This window comes from Suncus etruscus, chromosome X (genome assembly GCF_024139225.1).
Source record: "Suncus etruscus isolate mSunEtr1 chromosome X, mSunEtr1.pri.cur, whole genome shotgun sequence".
In the NCBI taxonomy this organism is placed as follows: Eukaryota; Metazoa; Chordata; class Mammalia; order Eulipotyphla; family Soricidae; genus Suncus; species Suncus etruscus.
Window position 1 is genome coordinate 22654915 of NC_064868.1, and position 16282 is coordinate 22671196.

The 16282-nt window shown below is 44.8% G+C and overlaps 2 protein-coding genes across 2 annotated transcripts; both read left to right on the plus strand.

Moving 5' to 3' along the window:
* The first annotated feature begins 1788 nt into the window (after positions 1-1788).
* LOC125998775 (melanoma-associated antigen B5-like) lies at positions 1789-2967 on the plus strand. Its single transcript, XM_049766842.1, has one exon. The coding sequence runs from the start codon at positions 1789-1791 to the stop codon at positions 2965-2967; it is 1179 nt and encodes a 392-aa protein (XP_049622799.1).
* Positions 2968-14798: 11831 nt separating this feature from the next.
* Positions 14799-16055, plus strand: LOC125998777 (melanoma-associated antigen B3-like). The gene has a single exon (XM_049766843.1). It carries the CDS (start codon positions 14799-14801, stop codon positions 16053-16055), a length of 1257 nt encoding a protein of 418 aa, XP_049622800.1.
* Positions 16056-16282: the final 227 nt, after the last annotated feature.

A 16282-nucleotide genomic window follows, 5' to 3' on the forward strand; every position in this document is an offset into this window, starting at 1 on the left:
GCAGAGGGAGATGGTGAGTTGGGGTAAAAAGGGAAATGTGGTGGGATGAGGGAAAGGCAGAGGGCAATGGCGAGTTTGGGTGAAGAAAAATATGGTGGGATCAGGGAAAGGTAGAGGGGGTGAGGCAGGTTTGGGGTGAGTAAGAAAATGGTGGGGGAAAGGGAGAGGGGGTGAGGCAGGTTTGGGGTGAGTAAGAAAATGGTGGGGGAAAGGTAGAGGGGGTGAGGCAGGTTTGGGTGAGTAAGAAAATGGTGGGGGAAAGGTATAGGGGGTTGTGGGTTTGGGTTAGTAAGAAAATAGTGGGGTAGGGGAAAGGCAGAAGGGAGATAGAATGATAGGGGTGAGTGGAATATATGTCAGACATGGGGTAAAGGCAGAGGGAGGTGGCAGGGTTTGGTTGAGTGTTGCAAATGATGGAGAGGGGGAATGGTGGAGGAAAATAGTGGGGTTGGCTGAGAGGGAAAATGGCATGCATGGTGAAAAGCAGAGACAGATGGTTGCGTTTGGGTGAGTATGGAAATAACAGGGGAAGGAAAAGGCAGAGGGGAATGTTTGGACAGGGGAATGGCAGATGGGGATGGTGGAGTTGGGGTGAGTGGGAAAATGTGGTGGTGTGAGGAAAAGGCAAAAGAAGATGGTGCGGTTTCTATGAGGGGGAAAATGCCGGGGAGGCAAACAGCAGAGGGAAATGGCAGGGTGGGGGAATGGGGAAAGGGGATGTGGGATGGGGTGAGTGGGTAAATGTGGTATGGGGGAAAGGCAGAGAGAGATGGTGGGTTTTGGGTAAGTGAGGAAATGGCAGTGTTGGCGAACAATGGTGGAAATGGTGAGATGGTGGAATAGCAGAGGAAAATGACATGGTTTGGGTGAGAGGGAGAATATGAAAGATATAGGAGAAAGGTGGGGAGAGATAGAGTTAGGATGTGGGAGAAAAGACAGCTGAAAGTGGTGTTGTGGGGGGAACTTTATAGGGAGATGATGTGCAGAGTGTGGGGAATGTGGAAGTGGGGGAATGTGGTGAGTGCTGAGGAAAAGCACAGAGATGGTGGGGTAGAGGAATGGTGGAAGGAGATGACAGGGTTGGGGAGGCTGAGGTTGGATAGCAGGTTATGAGGGTGACAGCAGAGTGGAGGTAGAGGGGGGAATGCATGCATTAATACCAAATGCTATGAGGAGATGGTGGAGTAGATGTCAGCAGGGTAACAGGGTTTGGGGGAAGACCAGGATTAGATTCAGTTGTGGGGCAAGGTTGTGAGGAGAGGAATGTTTGGAGGGGAGATGACAGGGCTATAGATCAGTACAGGGTGTTTGGCAGGGGATGGGGAGACAGTGGGGATGAGGTTGAGTGGAGGAATGGAATGGGGGTGGAGAATAAAGGGAGGAGCTGGTAGGGTTGGGGTGAGTTCGAGAAGGTTATATATGTTTAGGGAGACAATGAGGTATGGGTGGGTTGGGGAACTGGTGGAAAAGATGAGGGAGATGACAGTGTTTATTAGAGTACATGCAGCATGGCTGGGACAGGGTGATAGTGAAAGTGCATACTGACAGTAGGGTTTGCAGGATGCAGGGTGGCTGTTGGTAGGGTGATGTGGTGACGTTCAGGGGACAGTAAACTTCAAAGTGGGTGGGGCGGGTGGCAGGTGTTTTGGGGTTCCTCAGAGTGGAATGGTGCCCTCCCAACACTCAGCAGTATGCCTGGGAATTCAGAGCTGAGCGTCCCTTCCCAGGGTAAACACATTTCCTTCTCTGTCTTCCAGGTCTCCATTTTCCTATACATTCTGACTGACCATGCCTCGTGGGCGCAAGAGTAAGCTCAAGGCCTCTGAAAAGCGGCGCCAGGCCCGACTGGAGACCCAGGGCCATGCACTACCTCAATCCACTAAAGCAGCAGCAGCAGAAGCCTCGACTGAGGCAAGTGTGGCAGCAGCATCAATGCCCTTATTTGAGGCACTTTTGGCAGGAGCAGCAGAGGCCTCGGCTGAGGCACTTGTGGCAGGGGCAGCAGAAGCCTCGACCAAGGCAGTAGTGTCAGTAGAAACAAAGGCTTCAGCACAGGCAGCTGTAGCAGCTGGCAAGGCAGCCAAAGCCACCAAAGGAAAAGCTGCTGAAGTGGCTGCATCCATTGCACCGGTGGTATTGAAGAAAAGAGAAGCCACAAAGAGAAGAAAAGCTGAAGATGTGGGAAAGAAAACCTCTACTCCTCACCCTGTGCATGGTACTAAGGACCAGCCTCATGCAGCCTCTGCTGCCAATTTTAAGAAGGCCCAGGAAGAACAACCTGTGGCCACTTCTTCCAAGAGTCAAATAATGAAGCCATCTTTCGTTACAATCCCACTGTATCTAAATCCAGATGAGTTAGCCAGGAAGGCTGTCCTGCTGGAGCAGTTCCTGTTGTGCAAGTTCAAAACAAAGAAAGTCATTCTAAAGAAGGATATGCTAGAGATCATCGGTGCAGAGTTAGAAGGGCACTTTGATGAAATCCTAAAGAAAGCTTCAGTTCGCATTGAGATGGAGTTCGCTGTCAAAGTCATGGAAGTAGACCCAGTGATCCACTCCTTTGATCTGGTGAGCAAGATTAAACTCCCCAACAATGGGAGGCTGCATCCTGGACAGGGGCTCCCCAAGACCGGTCTTCTGATGAATATCCTGGGCATCATCTTCTTGAAGGGCAACTGCGCCACGGAGGAAGATCTCTGGAAATTCCTGGGCATGATGAAAGTATTTCCTGGAAGGAAGCACTCCATCTATGGGGAGCCGCGGAAGCTGATTACAATAGATCTGGTGAGGCTCAACTATCTGGAATATAGACAGATCCCCAAGAGTGATCCTCCACGCTTTGAGTTCCTCTGGGGCCCCAAAGCCTATGCTGAAACCAGCAAAAAGCAAGTCATGGAGTTTATGGCAACAATCATTTGCCAAGAACCCAGCTTATTACTGGCCCAGTACAAAGACCTTTTGAAAGAATAAGATAAGTAAGAACCCAAGTTACAGCTATAACCGATGAAGACAGAAACTTTGATTCCTCTATGACTGTGCAGGAATAGATTTTCATCCTTACTGAAGTCAGGTTTTTTCCTTTTACACAAGTTCTGATATCAGCATAGGCATTATATTCTTTGAAATTGCGGGAAATACCCCATAGTTAGTATGAAGGTGAAAGAAAAGTTACTATAATGTTCGTTTGTCAGGTACTTTTTCACAAGAAACAAGTTTTGCACCGTATTTCTTAGATTGTTCATTAAATTTAGAAAATTACACTTAATATATTTAAGCTTGAAGTTCCCGACTTATTTACGCCACTGTGTGTTGTGTGCACTCTCTTCAATGCAAAGTGCTGTCACTAAGGGTGCTAAGTGGAAGAAATTTTAGCCTCTACTCAGAAATCTTGTGCCAGTCAGTTAGACTCACACAAGTAATATAACATAGAGGTGAAATTCAAAGGGGAAGGGGGGCAGATTCCTTATGCTTGTTGCTGAGTGGCAATTTTCTGAGTAGCAAGGCAGTATGGAAATTTAGGCATGTACAATTCCTCCTAAAATATAAATTTCATTGGCACTATGAGTGGGCAAGATTCTGGAAGTTCTTAAAAATGTCAAAGCCTCAGATCCAAGGTGAGAGTCAAAACCCTGTGGTTAACGTACATTTTATGGCTAGTGAGGGCTTGACTCTAAGGTATAGTGAACATAACCAGGTGGCTTGGATTAAAGGATAATTGTACAAATGCTTTTTATGTGCACTAATTCTACTAGTTTTAGTTAGATGTAGCTAAAGATGACCATTCTACACCTCTACACCTGCATGAAGTAAAGCGCAAGAATATTGATCTATGTTGTTTTAGTTAGGGCCTTTTGGGATCTACAGAGACAGTACTCAGGGCTTACGTACGGTTCCATACACAGGCCTTCCCCCACAGCAAGGCTCAGGGGACCATCTGCGGTGTCCAGCGTAGAACCCAGGTTGGACACCTACCTCCAAAGCATGTACTGTACTCAGTGCACTATCACTGTGACCCATAGCAAGTGATCAGTGCTATTTCCCTAATATTACTGAGTATTCAATGATATCTGTCTTTATAAATAATTCAAAGCAGGCAGTGGTATCATCCGAGATGAAAATGATAATAACCATTGTCATTTTTAATTATTTCATACGATTCTCGAGTTTTTTTTTCAAATAATCTTATGCATATACAGATACAACATATTCTAAGAGTCCTATAATGTAAAATAATTGAATTTACTTAACAGATAAAGAACTTACTATTTTCTCTAACTCGAAATATTGATTAGTTGTTGAACTGGTACTATATTCCTGGTCCAGTTCTGTCCAGAAGCTACACTAGTCTTACAGACTGATTCTTCTTTTGTTTGGTTGGAGGTTTCCCCAGCAGTACCCTGGGTGACCAGGGCTGTACATGGCAGTTCTTCAAACAATATATATTGCCTAGGAGTTACTTATGGGTTCTGTGTATACCAGGCATGTACTGTTCCTCTGAGCTATCATATGGTCTGACACTGTCTCTAATTTCACTCTTATTCTCCTAAAGAGAACCCAGGAAATAAAAGAGGGATGTGTAGCTAAGTCCCCAAAACAGCCCTCTTGGAAGGGATACTAAATGAGAGAAATTAAAGATTGGATATTTCTTTGAGACTTCTTTTCCCCAGACCCTTCATCACAGTGTGTTTTCCAGTACTTGGGAAATGATTTGCCAAGTTAGGCTTCATTTGTTTAACTCTGGCTTCCCCTTTGGGCTGCACTCTGCTCACAGTGGGGACAGACACTCTCTATTCCCTGTTCTCCCCCCTGATTGACGCAATATTTTCTGATGGGTCATTCCTTCACAATGTATTTCTCTTAGCTGGAACACTATTTATGTGGAAAATTGGAAATCTTTCTTTTTTTCTCTGAGTCTACTATTTCTCATTCACACAATGGATATTTTGGCTTAAGAGGACAGAGAGGCTAGTGCTTGGGGAACAATACTCTTTCTCGATGCCAGGGGCCATATCTTCCTCTGCAGAGCTGAAAATTATGTAAATGGTGGAAGAAGTTCTGTAAGTGGAATGCCACTAAGCATAGAGGATAATCAATAGGATATGTAGGATAGAGTGGGAACAGAAAAGAAAGTCAGAGGAGATCACTCTGGATTTTAGAAAGATTTGGAAGCATTCATTTGTTTACAAATTAATTTATATATGAAGTATGTATAGCAAGTAGATAAGTAACAGTGTGACTTACATTTGGGGGACCAGGGAGAAAATTAGTGGCACATGCCCAAGGACCTAAGCAGATACCCATCACTGCATGGCTCTCTGTTACAATCAGGGATAGTCTTGGCACTACTGGGCCTGAAAAGATCTGCATTAACTGAGCAGGTCTTGAATCAGGAAGTCCAGTTGTGGCAGGGTGTGGACCTTGGCTTTTCTGAACATTGTCTATCACCAAAAAAGTGTTTCCACCTACTGTATCATATTGAGAAATCCTCATTTCGATCTAGAACAGGACAGTCTGTCATGGGAAAACGTGTTATTGGGAATGATAAAGAATTAAATATTGTCAGTAAAAAACATTTTACGCAACAAAATGAAAAGTTTGTCACGGCCTCCACTTCTTACCTATTTTTATTTTTGGTTCAGCCCAATTAAATGCTACGTTACTTGGATTTGCCTTCTTTAGTTAAGACTTTAGGAGAAATGAAAAAGTAATCAATGTGAAAATGTGTTAAGTTATTCCCTTAACAATAATTGGGCTTCCCCTTTTGAAAATTCTTTCTTCTGAGACTGGGAATGGTACAATATATTTTTTCATTTTGCAGCAGTATCCTAATAAGGATGATGATAAGATATAGTAAAACAGATCATTGACAATTAAGACTGAGGTTCTTAGGCTTTTTTTCTAACAAGGCCATTAATTTGAATTTTTTCCTATACATTTCACTTATTTTTAAAAATTTTTACAAATCAATGAGAAGATCTTTTCTGATACTCCCTTTGTCTAAAAAGATGTATTAAGCTATGCTCAGTGGTAGAAATTTTGAATATTATAGTGGGTTAATATTGAAAATAGAAGTTCTTTTCCAATCATGGCTCCTTTTTGCTTCTTGTGCTTTATGTCTGATTTTTGTACCATTTTTGGGGGGAATGCCTCCCAGATAGTGCTCCAGGGCTGCTTCCTGAGGTATGTGGCAGGGTGACTAGACACTTCATTGCAGGGCTGGATGTTATGTTGCTTCCAGGGTCCACCAGGGCCTACCTAAAGGCCTACCGAAGTATGCTACCAGGTGAACAAATTGTTTTTCTAAGCTGTGTTATTTGCTCTATGTGGCCAGTCTCACTGTCAGGGGAGTGAAGCTTCTGGATAGATTACTTAGGAATTACTGCCCAGTGAGAGGAACTCCCTACATACCTTCCCCATGACAGCTGTCAAGATGAACTGGCTGAATGAAGGTGTCAACTTCTGCTGCATGGGGAGAAGGTGTGAGGAGACTGAGCACGCACCTCCTCCAGGCAGCAAAGTGTCACTCGGGTTCTTTCAAAAAGATATGTTGGTTTCTCTGTTGATAAACATTCTACACCCTCAACCTGCTCATTGGCAGGAGCTGAGCTGTCCTGTAAGTGGGTGCTGTGTGCCAATGGGGCCAAATTGGCTTCTACCTTTGCACCGTGTCCAGAGATCCTGGCAGGAAGCACTCACTAGCCATGAGAGGGTACCAAGATCAGGGCCCATCTTTGAAGTGCGTGGTGTCCTGATGCACTGGATGTGACTGGACTGGATGGAAGGAGAGAAACAATATGAGGGGGAGGAGGATAAAGTGTCCTGCCTGTCCATATTATCACTGACCCCATTCAAGGAGAGGCTAATAGGACACTGAGCTGGCCACATGCCTCCATCCCATAATCACCAGCCTCCCAGAACCTCAACTTCTCTTACCACTGGACAAGTACAACCTTACAGGGGGCTTTCAGAATTAGAAGCCTTCTTCCTACTAAGCAAAATAGGGATAATTAGTTAACTAATTGCTAGTGATCCTGCCGTGATTTTGCAGACCTTGAAAGAAAGCCTGCAGGACATCATCATTTGCACCGTATTTTATCTTATTATTTTCTATTTGTATTCTCTTTTTGGGGGGAATATTTTAGTCACCACGAAATGACAAAGATATTCCTCACTAGGTCTCAGGAATACTTGGTTTTAACACTGCTCCTATGACTAGCATCCAATATCAAGGCCAATGTGAAGATGGAACATGCCAAGAAATATCACTGAGGGATGATGGGCTGTTTTATTTTGTGAAGTGTTGTTGAGCCACACCGGATAAGCTCAAGGCTTACTCCTGGCTCTCTGCTCGGGTATCACTCCTCTTGGTGCTTAGAGGGGATCATTGGAGGTTCAGGGCATCAAACCAGATTTGGCTTGTACAAAGCAAGGACCGTAAACTCTGTCCTTTTTTCCTACTCCTTACCCTCCAACTTCTCTTCCCTTTTTTCCTCCCCATTCCTTTCCTTCTCCTTCTCCCTTACCTCTCACCCTGGACAAGGTTTTTACCGTTTGTTTAAAAGCAAGACTAAGCACAGCTGGTAGGGCGTTTGCCTAGCACATGGCTTGCCCAGGTTCTATCCCCAGCATCCCATATGGTCCCTTCAGCCTGCCAGGAGTAACCCCTGAGCATGGCTGCGTGTGCCTTCCCCAAAACAAAAATAAAAATGAGACCATGGAGAGTGAGCTGCTATCAGACTGACTGGTTTCTTAGCATCTCAAACCTTCTCTCCCTTTAGGTTCAAGCAAAGATAAGGAAAGTCTTGCTTGCATCAATATTTGCCTCTGCCAATTTCCTTCCAAATTTCAACTGATTAGGATTATGCCTGGACTTCTCTTACTGACCTGTAGCAATTTGATGTATTTCTTTAATGCCCAGAACTAAAATGTAAAACAACTCCGTTTGTTGCAATGGGTTCTACCGTTCCGTGAGAGCCTGTTTTACTATGTGGGCAGTTGACACATCTGACCTTTCACTTCTTTTAATTTGTCTGTTTGCAAGGTACCTAACACGAAGCCTGAGTTGAGATTAAGTCTTCTAGGATAGTGAGTCCGTTCTATGTGTGAAAAAGGTTAAGAGCCACTGTTGCAGCATATAATTTTGAGTAGAACGTAGATGTGTGCATGATATTGTCAAGACCCCCAGAACAATGTGCTAGATTTTTAATTTTGTTTTGTTTTGTTTTTTTTTGTTGTTGTTGTTGGGGCATAATAGTAGTGTTCAGGGCTAACTACTGACAGTGAACTCAGGAATCACTCCTGGAGTCTCAGGGACCATAAATGATGCCAGAGATTAAAACTGGTTCAGCAGCATGCAAGGCTGTGCTACAACTGTGGCCTCTCGGAAGCTTTCTAAAGCCCTTCTTTCCAAACCTTTTGGTCTAGCTACTATTTACACGATTAGCCCTTTTTTACCTTAGACAACAGTGACTAACATATTCATTTTGAAATGTCTTTTTAAGCTTCTCCTCATGGAGAGTCTTAAATTAAAAGTAATAGGACTATTTTTACGCTTAGTTCTCTAGGAAAAACAGTAATTTTTCCTCCTCTTTAGCTTTAGGAACCCATTCTGGAAAGCTAGCTCCCATTCTGTCTTTCCACTGACTGATGGAGTCAGTATGGGAGAAGTAAAATAATAACACAAAATTCTCCTACCTGGATTCAGCTACAGTTTCTTGATTGTGTGCTCTCCCTCTTTATTGTGAAAATAGGATGTTTCTAGCTTTCTAAAAAAGTTGAATGCTTCTGCCAGAGGTTTTTTTTACATTATATATATTTCACATACAGATTATTACATTATTACCTATGATATAAAATATATATTGATATATAATATATATTTATATACAAAACCCATATAATATGGATAGTATAATAAATGATAATCTTTGGTTTTTAAAAAATATTAAGATTTTGAAATACCTTCATGTAACAGTCTAAATACACACACAAACAAAGTGGAAGGTAGGTAGAGAATTTCTATGGCCTTTATTGAACATAAGATCGCAATGAATCCTTTCCTTTCTTAAAAATAGAAATTTGGTCTCTCGACTGTACTGGGTTTTGCTGACGTCATTATCCATAAACACTACCATATCATCTAGGGTCCCCTCTTTAATCTGACCAAAACTGCCCCCCATAGGCCTTGTTTACTCACATTATTCCTAGTGTACCTCCTGACAATTTTATACTTTGGGGACAGACCTGAATTTAGACAATGGATTATGGACCATTCTAGTGAAATCTTCTTAATTATCTGATTCAAGACAATATCTCCAAAGGCAATCACATTTTTGGTTTCCTTCAGGGAAGTTACAAGTTCAATCTGGTAGTGCTGATTTGTGCGGGATCATGGTACGGGGATATAACTCATCCATTACCAGTTGTGGAGTGCACATCTTTTCAGGGGAGTTTCTGAGAAACCAGAGGGTGCTCCGTCATTGGTAACATAAACAGAAACTATAGTTTTGACGTGTTTCTTGTTCTGAAAGGTCTTGTTCTGAGTACCAAAACTCACTCCATTTTAATGGCTATTTATGTAACTTGTGTGTCATTTGGAAAAGTACAAGGGGTTGGTGGGGGATGAATGAATGAAAATAGAAATGTTTAAATGAAATGTAACTGGAAATTACAAAAAGATAGGTCCCTGACAAAATTCTTAGAAGCTCTGATTTGCAGAGTGTTAAGCATAAAATGTGGCTAATATAAAAGCAATAATACATTATTGGAGAAAAGCTATTTATTAGAAGCTAAAATATTCCACTGTTCTATTTTTCTCAAAAAATGCATTTTCTCCTACATATAATGTATTTAAAAAAACATGCCCAGAGCTGCACCCAGCAGTGCTCAGGGGTTCTTCCTGGCTCTGCACTCAGAAATTGATCCTGGAAGGCTCAGTGGACCATATTGGAAGCCTGGAATCAAATAGAGACCCTCCCAGGTCAGCCGCTTGCAAGGCAAATGCCCTACCAGTGTGCTAACACGCCTGACCCAGGAGTTATAGGTCTTTTTAGCGAGAAAGATAGAGTGGAAATTATAAAAAAAAAGAATGAAAACACTCTTGTGTTAAAAAAAACATTTCACTAATACAGATAAGAACTTTCTTTGAACAATAATTCAGATCCACAATGACAAATGTTACAAGTAAAGAATTCCCAATTTTGGGGGGAATATAAAAGTTATCAGGGCTAATAAAAATATAGAGGTTCAAGAGAGATTGAGATAGTACAGAAGTTCAAGCATTTGCTTTTCCAGGCAGGGTTCGATCTCTCGCAATACTTATAGCTGAGTGGGCTTCATTCAAGAAGTTGAGGGCTTTAAGAAAAGGCAGCCTTTTCCTCTTCTATAAAACATAAATTTGGGTGTGACAGACAGAAGATATGTACAGCTACACTGAGTTTTCACCATACAGGTTTGTTATTAATTATTATAGAAATTCCTAATACAAGGATATAAAATATATTCCTTAATTAAAGCATCTGGTTTGATAAGATAAATCACTAAAATGGCCCATCTCCCACAAACAGATGTGAATGAAATAATAGAATCCTCATTGTCATCCTTCAGTGCAATTTTGCCTTCTCTTGGGCAGTTATGAAAAGTTAATAAATATGTTTCAGTATTCAAAATTAACTATTCAAATTAAAATGTTTGATCATGTATTCTATCTAGTATGAAAGCATATGATGTGCATGCTTTATGTATTTTAGAAATTTGAGATTCTTTTTTGAACTCACTATTGTCATAATAATTCTAAATGTGTTACTGCCTAATAAATTATTGTGCTTTTGTTAAAAAAAAAAAGCCCAGAGGATATATTGAGAACAAAGTCTGATTAAACTGTTATTCATACGTGAGCAGATATTTGTGTACTACAGATACTTCATTTCATATATATACATATAATATATATTTTATATATAATATCTATAATTATATAATATACACACACACAAGTTTCCCAAAGATGAGTTTTATCAAACGCAGTTCTCAGATGAGGTTTTGCAACAGTCTTATCACATATCCTTAAGAGACAAAATAAGCTACTATTCTATGGGATATGCCTGGGGGAATTACTTGTAGGTTGGTTCTGGGCAACCACTGGTGGTGGAAGGTGACCAGGGTTACAGTCTGTGGTATTCAAGCAACCTCACAGTGCCAGGGAGCAAACTTGGGACCCGAGCATGCAAGCATGCACTGCAGCCATTTGATGGACGGCCATTTAGCTTCATGCGAAGTTAAATCTTGGGTCCCAGAATTCCCATACGAAGCCAATGCAGACCATGAGAAGAAATGGAGCAGCCTGCATTGTGTCCCGTGCTGGCCAATCCTGCAGCAGAAAACCCCGCCGCGGCTTGGCTCTGTATCTCCGTGTTATACTAGTTCCGGTTTCCGTTTCCGGTGGCCATCTTTATGGACGGCGGTTGCCGGGGGTCGTGACCTGACACGACTGGAGGCCCGGATGTGGAATCCCCACAGTTACCGGATTACAGCCATAACCCAGGAGAGGTACCGTGATCACAGGAGACTTCTTCTAGCCTGTGAGTACCCCTAAGCTTTATTTATTGAATAAGGAACCACTAGACACATTGGGACAGTCTCCGCAAAAGACTGAGTATCCCGTGTAAAAAAAACGGTTCGGCTTAGAGGGCGTTGCAAACACTAACGTCTTGGGTGTCTCAGTGGCGACATATTACCCACAGCCATGACTCTGCTCCCACAGGAATGAATGGACTGAGAAAATGAGGGCTGAGTGAAACCTAGGTCCCTAGGTCCGCACAGCAGGCTGGGGTATTGTCCATACTCTTGCGGGTTCTCTGTTCTGGTTCAGGGAGACCGGAGCCAATTTGGAGAGACATGGGGGAAGGTGTTCAATTGATGAATGTGAGGGTTCTCAGGCGGAAAACATGAGGCAGTAACCCGCCAACCTTTCTTCAATTCATTGTCTGTAGGGAAATGGACATGTGGTAGTAGGGAATCTCCTTCTCTACAAGATGGATCCTTCTGGGGAAGGATCACGAGCCTGAGGAAAAGAGGGACAGTATGGTGGGCATATCAGGAATAGTACCAGAGGGATGAGGGTGGGGTGGCAGACAAAGACATGGCACCTTCACAGACAAGACTTACTGGGGAGGGCACTGGAGTTAGCACTAAATTTAGAGTCTTGGACTGTCCTCCTTGTCCTTGTCCTACTTTGGGAACATTCTCATTGTGTCTATGACCCTTGTGCTCTCACCAGGTGGGGGAGTGGTATAAGGGGTCAGTTCGCCTCCAGTTAGGGTCATCAGAAATAGTCCCAGGACCTAGGTGTGAAAAAAAAATGAAGATATAGCTGAGGGTAATGGGGAAGAAAACAAGTTTGGAGGTGGTTATTGCGGAGAGACGATGAGTTGGTTGGGAATAGGAGTGGGGGCTTTAAGATTTAGGATGTGAGTTGAGACTAATTTAGACCAAAGAGACTTAGTAGTGTTGAGGATGCGTGGGCGAAAACTAGGATTGGGTGGATAGGCGGGCATTGGAGGAGATGGCAGGTAGAGGAAAATCACTGGGCCTGGTTGCAGGTGGGGAGGGTTTTCAAGGGTAGAAGAAGGGTGGTGGGATTTAGGGGGATGGCAGTGGGGAGGGTAGATAGAGCAGTTGCAGGTAAGTGAGAGAAGGTGGTGAAGTAGGGTTGGAAGTGACTGTGAATAGGATAGTGGTAGTTTTGGGGATATACTAGGCTTGGTGGTGGGTGGAAATAAGGCAGGTTGAGGGTGGGTGGGAGGTGGGGGAGTTGGTCGGATCAGTGTAGGCTGGGGTAATGCGGTGTGGTGGGGAATGGTGAAGGGAGATGGCAAGTATGGGGCAGGTGGGGAAAGTGACTTGGATGGGTAGGGTGTGTGTGTGGGAATGTAGCATGGAAGAAGAAAAGCAGAGGGAGATCTTGTGGTTAGGAATAGAGGGACATGGCTGGCATGGGGAAAAGGTGGAGGGAGAAAGCAGGGCTAGGGAATAGAGGAGGGAGAGGTGGGATGGGGAAATGGCAGAGGGAGATGGTGAGTTGGGGTAAAAAGGGAAATGTGGTGGGATGAGGGAAAGGCAGAGGGCAATGGCGAGTTTGGGTGAGGAAGAAAATGGTGGGATCAGGAAAAGGTAGACGGGGTGAGGCAGGTTTGGGGTGAGTAAGAAAATGGTGGGGGAAAGGTAGAGGGGGTGAGGCAGGTTTGGGTGAGTAAGAAAATGGTGGGGGAAAGGTAGAGGGGGTTGTGGGTTTGGGTTAGTAAGAAAATAGTGGGGTAGGGGAAAGGCAGAAGGGAGATAGATTGATAGGGGTGAGTGGAATATATGTCAGACATGGGGTAAAGGCAGAGGGAGGTTGCAGGGTTTGGTTGAGTGTTGTAAATGATGGAGAGGGGGAATGGTGGAGGAAAATAGTGGGGTGGGCTGAGAGGGCAAATGGCAGGCATGGTGAAAAGCAGAGACAGATGGTGGGGTTTGGGTGAGTATGGAAATAACAGGGGAAGGAAAAGGCAGAGGGGAATGTTTGGACAGGGGAATGGCAGATGGGGATGGTGGGGTTGGGGTGAGTGGGAAAATGTGGTGGGTGTGAGGAAAAGGCAAAAGAAGATGGTGCGGTTCCTGTGAGGGGGAAAATGCCGGGGAGGCAAACAGCAGAGGGAAATGGCAGGGTGGGGGAATGGGGAAAGGGGGTGTGGGATGGGGTGAGTGGGTAAATGTGGTATGGGGGAAAGGCAGAGAGAGATGGTGGGTTTTGGGTAAGTGAGGAAATGGCAGTGTTGGCGAACAATGGTGGAAATGGCGAGATGGTGGAATAGCAGAGGAAAATGACATGGTTTGGGTGAGAGGGAGAATATGAAAGATATAGGAGAAAGGTGGGGAGAGATGATGGAGTTAGGATGTGGGAGAAAAGACAGCTGAAAGTGGTGTTGTGGGGGGAACTTTATAGGGAGATGATGTGCAGAGTGAGGGGAATGTGGAAGTGGGAGAATATGGTGAGTGCTGAGGAAAAGCATAGAGATGGTGGGGTAGAAGAATGGTGGAAGGAGATGACAGGGTTGGGGAGGCTGAGGTTGGATAGCAGGTTATGAGGGTGACAGCAGAGTGGAGGTAGAGAGGGGTACTGCATGCATTAATACCAAATGCTATGAGGAGATGGTTGAGTAGATGTCAGCAGGGTAACAGGGTTTGGGGGAAGACCAGGATTAGATGCAGTTGTGGGGCAAGGTGATGAGGAGAGGAATGGTTGGAGGGGAGACGACAGGGCTATAGATGAGTACAGGGTGTTTGGCAGGGGATGGGGAGACAGTGGGGATGAGGTTGAGTGGAGGAATGGAATGGGGGTGGAGAATAACGGGAGGAGCTGGTAGGGTTGGGGTGAGTTCGAGAAGGGTATATGTGTTGAGGGAGACAATGGGGTATGGGTGGTTTGGGGAACTGGTGGAAAAGATGAGGGAGATGACAGTGTTTATTAGAGTACATGCAGCATGGCTGGGACAGGGTGATAGTGATAGTGTATATTGACATTACGGTTTGCAGGATGCAGGGTGGCTGTTGGTAGGGTGATGTGGTGACGTTCAGGGGACAGGAAACTTCAGGGTGGGTAGGGCGGGTGGCAGGTGTTTTGGGGTTCCTCAGAGTGCAATGGTGCCCTCCCAACACTCAGAAGTATGCCTGGGAAATCAGAGCTGAGCGTCCCTTCCCAGGGTCACACATTTCCTTCTCTGTCTTCCAGGTCTCCATTTTCCTATACATTCTGACTGACCATGCCTCGTGGGCGCAAGAGTAAGCTCAAGGCCTCTGAGAAGCGGCGCCAGGCCCGACTGGAGACCCAGGGCCATGCAGTGGCTCAAGCCACCAAAGCAGCAGCAGAAGCCTCGGCTGAGGCAGGTGTGGCAGCAACATCAATGGCCTCGGCTGAGGCACTTCTGGCAGGAGCAGCAGAGGCCTCGGCTGAGGCCCTTCTGGCAGGAGCAGCAGAGGCCTCGGCTGAGGCCCTTCTGGCAGGAGCAGCAGAGGCCTCGGATGAGGCCCTTCTGGCAGGAGCAGCAGAGGCCTCGGATGAGGCACTTCTGGCAGGAGCAGCAGAGGCTTCAGCACAGGCAGCTGTAGCAGCTGGCAAGGCAGCCACAGCCACCAAAGGAAAAGCTGCTGCAGTGGCTGCATCCATTGCACCGGTGGTAGTGAAGAAAAGAGCAGCCACAGAGGGAAGAAAAGCTGAAGAGGTGGGAAAGAAAACCTCTACTCCTCAGCCTATGCATGGTACTAAGGTCCAGCCTCATTCAGCCTCTGCTGCCAATTTTAAGAAGCCCCAGGAAGAGCAACATGTGGCCACTTCTTCCAAGAGTCAAAAAAAGAAGCCATCCTTCTTTGCAAGCCCACTATATCTAAATCCGGATCAGGTCGCAAGGAAGGCTAATGAGCTGGAGCAGTTCCTGTTGTGCAAGTTCAAAACAAAGAAAGTCATTCTGAAGAAGGATATGCTAGAGATCATCGGTGCAGAGTTAGAAGAGCACTTTGACGAAATCCTAAAGAAAGCTTCAGTGGGCATTGAGATGGAGTTCGCAGTCAAAGTCATGGAAGTAGACCCAGTGATCCACTCCTTTGATCTGGTGAGCAAGATTAAACTCCCCAACAATGGGAGGCTGCGTCCTGGCCAGGGGCTCCCCAAGACCGGTCTTCTGATGAATATCCTGGGCATCATCCTCTTGAAGGGCAACCGCGCCACAGAGGAAGATCTCTGGAAATACCTGGGCAAGATGAAAGTATTTCCTGGAAGGAAGCACTCCCTCTATGGGGAGCCGCGGAAGCTGATTACAATAGATCTGGTGAGGCTCAACTACCTGGTATATAGACAGATCCCCAAGAGTGATCCTCCACGCTTTGAGTTCCTCTGGGGCCCCAAAGCCTATGCTGAAACCAGCAAAAAGCAAGTCATTGAGTTTCTGGCAACAATCATTGGCCATGAACCCAGCGTATTACTGGCCCAGTTCAAAGACCTTTTGAAAGAAGAAGATAAGTAAGAACCCAAGTTACAGCTATAACCGAAGAAGACAGGAACTTTGATTCCTCTATGACTGTGCAGGAATAGATTTTCATCCTTACTGAAGTCAGGTTTTTTCCTTTTACACGAGTTCTGATATCAGCATAGGCATTATATTCTTTGAAATTGGGGGAATACCCCACAGTTAGTATGAAGGTGAAAGAAAAAGTTACTATAATGTTCGTTTGGCAGATACTTTTTCACAGG